Here is a 9,439-nt window from a genome sequence, read left to right on the forward strand (position 1 = left end):
ATTTAGAAGAAAAAAGTGGGATCTAGCTTTCAATAATTTGATTAAAATTTCAATATAACCGATATAAATTTTGATGAACAAATAATTCACCATAATTTTTTTCTTCAACATGTTCACCAATTAGAGTTTTATTATGCTGATTTTTGGATTAATAAGACATAAAATAAGAAGTATTTGTAAGATGATTATGTCCGCGTGTGCGGGTAAAATACCTAGTTTGGATCGTGTTACAAAAAAAGAAGTAAGAATTTGGATCAGATACGGAATATTCGTAATTCTTAACATGAGAAAGCGCGCACACACAGATAATTCATTGGTGCGTTTCAATTCCATACATGGTGCCAGCATATCCACAACAAGAAGAAAATCTTTCAAGTGCTGTGATAGGCTTTGTGCCAGTGCTCTTAGGTGTCGGAATTTCCAAGTCACCCCTCCTACAGCTTTAGTACTTGTAATAATTAACCTCATATGTTTATTAATTCGACCTCGTATTATTCATTTTCTTTTTAAATGAGACAGTCCTAAGCCCACCTATAACGACAAATACGTGTTCTCGAGTAAAATCCTTAATTTATCATTAAGATTTATTTTTAGGAAAAATAAAACAAAAGAGGCTTTGATTTGAATTGTCGCTTTGTCAGCTTTCACTGAAAACCTTCTGAAAAACAATAATGGTTAATGATTATGTATCACCAATTTCGTAATTACTCTTCAAAACTGGGTAAATTCAAAACCTAAAAATTAAATATTGGGACTTTTCAAAAAAAAAATTAAATATTGGGACGTTAATATCAAAAGTGACAAAAATGTGGGGACTAGTTTACAAGTTTTTATATAATAAAAAGGAAAATTGAAAAGAAAAAAACAGTTGAGCTTAGGCAAAAAAGCCGTTTCTATTGCTTCTTTATTTCTCTTTCTCTGTGTGTGTCCCCCTTCCTTCTCACTGCGTCTCGATCTTCGTCTTTCTTTTGGGGTTTTTATTGCTATAATTCTTCTTCTGTATGCATCGTGTTCGTTTTCTCAATCGATTTGACAAATCTTGAGAAAGATAGAAGACTGAGAAGAAGGTGTTGATTTTTTAGTTTGATTTTTTAAATGGAGCAGCTTGTTAACTTCATCATTCGACCTCCAAGGTGAAGAAGCTCTTTATTTTGTACAACTTATAAAACTTACTTATTTTGGGAAGTTCGAATTTTAGTTTCCTCTTTTACTATTTTTACAATTGGCTTTTTGCATCAAGTTAAGAGTTTCAGATTTGAACTTATTTTAGTAACTTTATTTTTATGATTATAATCTCCTTTACACCAGACTAGTTCAATTGGACAAGGTTAAATCACTCAAGAAAACCCTTTTCATCATCCAGTTCCATTACAAGATTTGTTCTTTTGTTTTGGATGCAGAGCTGAATACAAACCGGAACATGATCTCTTGGAACAGGAGTTCTTGCTCAAAGGGAGATGGTACCAGCGGAAAGATTTAGAGGTATATATATATATATAGAATCCCTTTGAGGCTCTAGTTTTTTTCAGCCTTTAGACTCAACAAGAGTCTTTCATATGGAGGCTCTACCTTCATCTTATTTTAAAATACCTCTACATCTCTATCTGGCAAAATATCTTACGCATTTAGTTTTTGAACCTCAACTCAGTGTTTAGCTTTATCTTTTATTCACCTAAGGTTTATAGGGGGATCTTTGTATCTGACAGGTGAAAAACATCAGGGGAGATGTCCTTAAGTGTAGTCATTACATGCCACTTGAGCGTCCCGAAGATAGGCCTCTACCTTGTGTAATATACTGCCATGGCAACAGGTAATCTTTAAATTTTAATCTTATTAGAATTTCAATCTGATCTCAACTGGTGAGATAAGATTAATAACTCATCCTGCAATATCTGTAATGATATTTGTACTTCAGTTGTTATAATTGATTGTTTATTGTCCAGAGATTCCAACACTACTCCTTGGTTGTTGTTGTTGTTTTCTTTAATGACCCTTTGATTATTCTCAGTGGATGTAGAGCTGATGCCAGTGAAGCTGCCATCGTATTACTTCCTTCAAACATCACCATTTTCACGCTTGACTTCTCGGGATCTGGTCTCTCTGGCGGGGACTATGTCACATTGGGATGGAACGAAGTATGTGCCCCTCTGATTCTTCCTTTAAATTTTTTTCTTCTCCTCTACAGCTGTCTGGAGGAAACAAGTAGTCCAAAGTCATATATCTGCTTGTCGATTGATATTTGTTAGGTTATATTTCTCCTCTTGCGTTTTCTGTTTCTTTTCATATCCAATTAAAATCAACGTGCCTATGCTACTTGGTTTGGTCTGTAGAGGTAACTTTCTGTTATCTAGTTCATGTTAGAGTGACAAGTGGGAAGATCACATGGGATTGTAGGTGTCCTTGATTAGGTTGTCGACAGTTAAATATTTAGTCTGAGAGTACTCACTTCTTTAATTATTGATAAACGTGATGTGGGTGTCTGCAGAAAGATGATCTGAAAGCGGTGGTTGAGTACTTGCGCACAGATGGAAATGTGTCCCTGATTGGCTTATGGGGTCGTTCAATGGGTGCCGTCACGAGGTTCCTTTTAAGCCTTTCATTTGTTGATTTACTTTTCAAGTCTTGCATGAAGCTTCAAGTAACTGGTTGGAACTGCTTACACTTATATTCTAGCTTGATGTATGGAGCTGAGGATCCCTCTATTGCAGCGATGGTTCTAGACAGTCCATTCTCTAATTTGGTCGATTTGATGATGGAACTTGTAGATACATATAAGTTCCCATTACCCAAGTTTACTGTAAGTTAAAAGTAAACTTGTAGCTTCTGCCTCTTGTGAGTTTTGTTTCCACATTATTTAATCTAAGCTGTTTTTTTTTTGTATTCAGATAAAATTTGCAATACAATATATGCGGAGAGCTGTTCAGAAGAGAGCCAAGTTTGACATAACGGATCTCAACACCATTAAGGTAGCGAAGTCATGTTTTGTGCCAGTTTTGTTTGGACATGCCATAGACGATGACTTTATTCGCCCTCATCACTCAGAGCGTATATATGAAGCATACATAGTAAGTTATTCCATATTATCCTTTACTTCCTCTGAGCCTACCCTTGACCATGTAGCCTTTTTGATTATGGCAGGGAGACAAAAACATCATCAAATTCGAGGGAGACCACAATTCACCGCGGCCACAATTCTACTTTGATTCGATAAACATCTTTTTCCATAACGTTCTTCAACCTCCAGAGGTGGTTGGGACCAGATTGTTTGACCCGCTGGATGATTATTTTGTCAAGGTAATGAAACTTGCAGTGTTGCATCAGACTGTTTAGTTTCTTTTGGAGTGTTTTTTTGTCTCTTTTAGTGTGAGAAAGGTCAATGATGTTATCTGTTCTATGTTCAGGGCAGTTGCTGGAGTACCATGCAAGAACTAAGTTCTCAACCATCCTCCGCACAGAAAAGTAAGCCATCTAGGTTTTATATAACCATATGGCAACATCTTTACTCATTGGTTTTAGGTTTAGCTACAGGCAGTACCTCCGATGCAATCAGTGAGGTCCGAATGAAAAGACCTATGAGTCGCACAGAGGTTGGTAGTTCGCGACTACTTTCTGCAAGTTTGCTTGCTTGCCTCTCCGTGGTATAATTATAAGCTTCTCCATCTCCGTGCTGATGGTCCTTTATTACTTACTTTCAGGTTCCTTCGAACGTGCCATCTAATCAATCAACGTCAGAAACCAAGGTATACGATCAGCTTCTCTTCCTTTAATTTTATCTCTATCTGTTCATGTTTATGGTCATTGGCCATTGACTAATCAGTTTAATTCATGTATATGATGGCTTTACGATCAACAATAGTAGACACTAGTGCTTGGGTGACCAACTTCTGTACATATAAAATCATTGACTGATATGTTTTTATTTCAGGAAAAAGAGAATTACGAAGTCTCCAGTAGTTCATCTTCTGATATGATCAGCTTTGATTTGTCTAATGGGGATCCATATCCTCCTCATCTCGCTGTAGCCTTAGATGATGATCAATATGTGGAGTTTCAAGTAGAGGAATTAGCAGATTTTCCATCTAATCCAGATGAAGAAGAGAGGGTGAGAATTATTAAAAAATTGGATTTGTTTCACCTTTGACCCCTCACCCCTCCTTATGACTTTGCTCGATATTCATTTGTCCTCACATATCTTAAATGGCTTCTTCAGATGCTGATGGAAGCGGTGATGAAATCGCTCAAGGACGTGGAGGTTGAAATTCATCAGAATAAAGAACCTTCCAAGACCACCGATACAGAGAACACTGTAGAAAAAGAAGGTAATGCTTGTTCTACTACAGAACCAGAATCAGCACATCCTGAGACATTTTCTGCTTCCGGTCTAAGTAACCATGATGCACCATCATCTTCTGAACCCAATGCTACATCGGATTCTCTGCCAGGACCCGTAAATGGTAGTCAGGACACAGATGACGCCATTGACTTGTCATCACGTACAAAGGCAACAGTGACTGTGGTTGGACGTAGTAGCACATCAGGAAACGTCTTAGACGGGTTATTACGCCGGTGGGATCTCAATTTCTTCAAAAGTAGATAATATCATAAAGATGTGTTTTGGTTTGGGTAAATTAGAAAGCAAAGCTTTAAGTGTTTAAAGGTTTGTCACGTCAAGTTATCTTCTGATTATGATTTTATATGTTTTTTTCCATTTAATGTTACTTGACAAGAAAAAAATCATCTCTCGTGTAGAATCGAGATTCAGCAAAAAGACAAGCCACAAAATAATTCTAAAAACGTGTATCTTTTATTAGAATTTTTTTACACAATTTCTTATAGACTCGTTTGATCTGAATTACACGACTCGACACGAACCGATTCCTAACACACCCAACTTGCTTAACTCAACATATGTTGATCGAGTCTACCAATTCACTCAACTACGAAATCCCAAAACCTTTTGTATTTCTTTTTAATTTATGATCTAATGATATTCTTTGATGCTTATATCGTCAACCAAACATATGAAAATATTCCAAATCATCGCATCTTGATGTTCTCTTTTTATTCTCCGAATCATGTGCCACACATCATTCTCCATGTGTAGTACATGTACACGATCGAATCAAAGCTCCACCACTGCATCAACCTATAAAACTCCAAATTCTTAAGCTTACATCTTGTTGCTGGTTAGACCAAAATGTCTTTTTTCTTATCAAACAAGCAATGCATTAACTAGAAGGGTTCTACCCACCATGAAGGGGGTTTCTTACAAACTGAGCGAGAGCTGATTTTGCCACAAAATCAGCTTCCGAATTAAAGTTGCGAGAAATGAAAGCAAAAGAAATGACATCAAAATAGGACATAAAGTGATAGATATCGTGATACCGAACAATTCAGGTTGGCACCCTCTCGTCTTCAATAGTTTGATCAGAGATAAGGAATCAGATAGAACCGCCAGGGATCGGACGTTTGAATAAAACGCAAGAGCAACCGCTCGGTGAACAGCAATGGCTTCGGCCATGAGAGCTGATGATATGTGACTATGAGAATCAGATATGGTGGGGAGACTAACCGCAGCATTACCGCTGAAAAGGTCTTTTATCTTCTTGTTATGAACATGCAACGAGATAATCATCTTACATGTATTTTGATCATTACTCTTATTTCTGTGAACATTTCCTATTTCTGTGAACATTTACAAAGTAGTTGCATGTTTTCTCCTCACATTTCCAGGAAAACAGAGCAATATGGACCATTTGATCAAAACATTCTATGATGAGCGAAGATAATGTATTCAAGACAACTCGGGCTTGAGACAAAGTTAATATCTTTAAATTTTTGTTTCCTGTAAGCTCTTAGACTCAATAACCGCATTGCTTCTCCAATGATTCATTGATTGTTAAACAATGGCGTGATAAGCCAAACGTGCCAGAGAATATATCAAAGTTCTCAAGCTCAGATGCTGTCTCAAAGACAAGTCTCTAATTCATTCTTTATGCCAAGGTTTTGGAAACTCTTGAGCCGACCATGTTCTAAAACCAATGATACATTTATAATACTAAAAAAAATTGTATTTTACACTCGTTTTTTTTTCTTCTCAATTCTCATATTTTTTCTTGTCAAAAGACTATCTGGCTTTGTCTTTTCTCAGCTAGAGATCTATAATATAATGAGACAGTTGCCTTATTCCTGAGCCGCCACGTCAGCATTTTGGTGGGTTCCATTTTTAAGAGTGTGAAAAAGTGTCAAGCATGTGGTTCGAACCCGGGTTATTGAGATATAAACACTAACATTTATACCACTAAACTAAAGTATACTTTGTACATTGATGGCCGAAACTAATATATATTTATGAAGGTCGGAAACCTTTGCTTCTTCGCTTTTCTCTGTGGGCCAGGCCTACAAGTGTATTATGAGTTTCATTTTTAAATGAGGTTCATCACGTTATATGAAAAAAACAACAATTATAGTTTTTCCATATTGTAAACTGTCTTCGTTTAACATGAGTTTAGGTTCTTTTCATCATTGTCTCAGACAAGTCTGAGTTACAGAGTTGCGCCGTATGAATGTTCGTAATCTATTTTTTTCACTGGTGAACTCTTCATCTCCCCATCTTAAATCGCTTGATCTTAAATGTTCATGATTTGTAGCCTTTCTGTAAACCCTATATATATGATTCTCATCTTTGATGAACCCAATCTGCATCTCCACAAAACTCATTGATTCCTCTTAGCTTTAACGATCTTCTAGAAAATGTCTTTCTGTCTCTCCAGTTCCTCAAACCGGCGTTCCCGGCATCCGTCACTCAACCTTCGAGTCTCTCCGTGTTGGTCGTAGTAGTCAGAGCATAGCTTCTAACCTCCTTGATGAAAAGGTAAGTTAATCTTCGATTTATCACACTTATTTAATATAACTGATTTTCTGATTCTTTGTAAAATAATATTATTTGCAGATTTCGTGATTCATGGGTTTATTCCCGCCGGACGTGCTAATCATTACATGCCATCTTTGAAAGCCGGTTCCATTGTGAAAGTCGATCGTTTTGAGGTTGCTATGTGCTCAAGCATGTACAAGATAATTGATCACCCATTCCTTATTTGTTTCATCTCACCAACTATTATTAATGAAGTCATCACGGGTGTTCCTGAGATCAATCTCCAATCATAATTAGACTGTTTGACAATTTTCAAGTGATTGCGAACACAAATCTAGAACTCCCAGGTATATTATCATATTGCATCTGGGTTTATAATATGTTTCATTATTATAACTGATATTTAAACTCGCAGATGTGGTTGGGCAAATCTGTTCTGTCCAAGGCTCTGACCTTAGCAAAGAAACAACTCGAGTCGTTATCCGTCTCCTCATTGATCCGTACAAAACAATCAACACACTATTCCTTTTATATTATTATTTATATTGTGCTAACATCAATAATCAAAAATATTTCTTACCCAAATTCTGTGGTCGTCTATTTATCTCCCTTACTTATCAAACTAATTTTACACAAACCTTTATTTTACAGCTTAAAAGAAACCACAACAACCCAAACAATCAAAACACCAAAAACTAGAATTCCAAAAAGACGAATCATTAATGATCACCTCTTTTTTTTGTCTAATCTTAGAAATAAACTTCAAAACAAATATACCAAACCAATCACCTCAACTAAAACTCAACGACACATACATCGAGTCATCTAAACAAATACAAACTACACGACAAGCTATTTAACAATTTACAAACTTACTTTCGCAACGACACATACATCGAGTCAGCTAAACAAATACAAACTACACGGCCAGCTATTTAACAATTTACAGACTTACTTTCGCAACGAAGAAAACGAAGACGACAACCAAGATCAATGAAATTACCTAAACAAAAAAGACAGAGTAAGTTATGAACTCTGATAAATACAACTAACAATAATTTTTGTTTACATATTACCCATCAAATAAAAGATAAACAAACACAGCCACAACAGGAGATATAATGGCCAATCCCGACAGACACAAAGGCGTAACAACATTTCCACATGCTCACTTGTCTTATAAAAATAGCATACATGTCCAATGTCAACTGGCCAATGCTACTGTCTTCTTATGAGAAATACATAATTTTGTTTAAAACTCATTAAAGCCCAAATACTCAGAACTGTCACTCATTTTATAGTTATTTCTACAAGTCTTCATGTATTTGTTTTAAATGTTTGGTAAGAGCAACAAATTTAAAAATAAAATAAAAACATATAACAAACATAATAAGGATAATAAAAATTATTACTTAATACACACAACTTACACAACTAAACTGGAGAAAAAATATCCAAAAACAAAAGGTACTCTCAACAACTTTAATATAATTTATGTACTCTCAACAGTACAAGAAACAAATTAAAAAGACAAACAAACAATAAGTCTCAGTGACACAGCAAACAACAACACGAACTATATCAATCACATTACTAACACAGTTTAGTCCTATATAAGTGGAGAACAATGCATACACAGTTCATCATCACAATTATAACTCTATAACAATTAAAAAAAATTGAAAAACAACTCAAAACACAAAATTCAAAACTACAATAACCCTAGCAAATATTGAGATGAAACAAGAACTCTATCCACAACTCCGCGCTTGCGCGAAGGCAATGTCCCTAGTGGTATAAAGTCTACAAAATTAAATTTAGTAATGTAGTATATATGTCTCCATTTATTTTTTGCTTTAAGCCTCCAAAATTTCAAGACGAACTGTGGAAAATCTTCAATCGGCTTGGATCAAGCCAATGAAATATTTGCTACGTACCCCTATTTTTATAGACTTCCATTTTTTTTTTTTTTTTGACAACGAACGGCCATTCTATAACTCAAAGAACTTGAGATGGTCTGGGTAACCAGACCGGAATAGAACAACCAATGTAACAAAGCTTCCTATAAAAGGATCTAGCAGATTTAGCTAACGAATCAGATATTCTATTTTGTGCTCGTGGGATGTGAGAGATCTTGAATTCTGGAAAACATAGCTGGAGCGTCTTTATTGCCTCTAATTCAGTCGCGAAACTTGGCCAAGCTTGAGGTTCTCGTATCATTGCTATTAGGTATTTGCAATCTGTTCCAAAGCTCTGACACGAAGAATGTAGAAGCATGCTCTCCATTGCCCACCTTAGTGCCTCCACTTCCGAATGCATAGAAGTCTCTCTCCTACTTAAGTTGCGCATTCCCATAAGCTGTGTCTGTCCCAGACTATCCTTCCAGACCCATCCGCAGCCACTAAACTGTGCCATGGAAGTCCATGATCCATCCACCATACATATATTATCCAAGCTTATGGCTTGGAGTTCCTCATTGTGCAGCTCACGTGGGTTATCCGGTATCCTCTCATTGGCATTAAACCAAGCCTGGCATTCACTTTCAGCATATCTAATTAGTTCCAT

At 36.1% G+C, this 9,439-nt stretch overlaps 2 protein-coding genes across 7 annotated transcripts; one reads left to right on the plus strand and one right to left on the minus strand.

The window, feature by feature from the left end:
- Positions 1-853: 853 nt before the first annotated feature.
- On the plus strand, positions 854-4,708 carry BNAC04G28890D. Of its 6 annotated transcripts, XM_048754254.1 has the most exons (14): positions 854-1,133; positions 1,401-1,482; positions 1,707-1,810; positions 2,009-2,135; positions 2,486-2,580; positions 2,674-2,797; positions 2,886-3,065; positions 3,139-3,294; positions 3,402-3,459; positions 3,529-3,587; positions 3,696-3,740; positions 3,926-4,102; positions 4,211-4,319; positions 4,443-4,708. In XM_048754254.1, the coding sequence occupies exons 1-14, from the start codon at positions 1,096-1,098 to the stop codon at positions 4,595-4,597; spliced, it is 1,509 nt and encodes a 502-aa protein (XP_048610211.1). In that variant the 5' UTR covers positions 854-1,095; the 3' UTR covers positions 4,598-4,708. The 6 variants fall into 6 exon arrangements, with proteins under 6 accessions (XP_048610211.1, XP_048610210.1, XP_013687093.1 ...); XM_048754253.1 differs by having other exon boundaries at positions 3,402-3,587; XM_013831639.3 differs by having other exon boundaries at positions 3,517-3,587; positions 4,211-4,708.
- Positions 4,709-8,872: 4,164 nt separating this feature from the next.
- Positions 8,873-9,439, minus strand: LOC106393744. The gene has a single exon (XM_013834413.2). The coding sequence runs from the start codon at positions 9,437-9,439 to the stop codon at positions 8,873-8,875; it is 567 nt and encodes a 188-aa protein (XP_013689867.2).

This window comes from Brassica napus, chromosome C4, assembly GCF_020379485.1.
Source record: "Brassica napus cultivar Da-Ae chromosome C4, Da-Ae, whole genome shotgun sequence".
Classification (NCBI taxonomy): Eukaryota; Viridiplantae; Streptophyta; class Magnoliopsida; order Brassicales; family Brassicaceae; genus Brassica; species Brassica napus.

Excerpts from the sequence above, each read along its gene's own strand:
- BNAC04G28890D (XM_048754252.1), top strand. The coding sequence starts at position 1,096 with ATGGAGCAGCTTGTTAACTTCATCATTCGACCTCCAAG. Across the intron at positions 1,134-1,400 it reads TTCATCATTCGACCTCCAAG|AGCTGAATACAAACCGGAAC; the intron begins GTGAAGAAGCTC and ends TTTTGGATGCAG. Across the intron at positions 2,581-2,673 it reads TCAATGGGTGCCGTCACGAG|CTTGATGTATGGAGCTGAGG; the intron begins GTTCCTTTTAAG and ends CTTATATTCTAG.
- LOC106393744 (XM_013834413.2), bottom strand. The coding sequence starts at position 9,439 with ATGGAACTAATTAGATATGCTGAAAGTGAATGCCAGGCTTGGTTTAAT.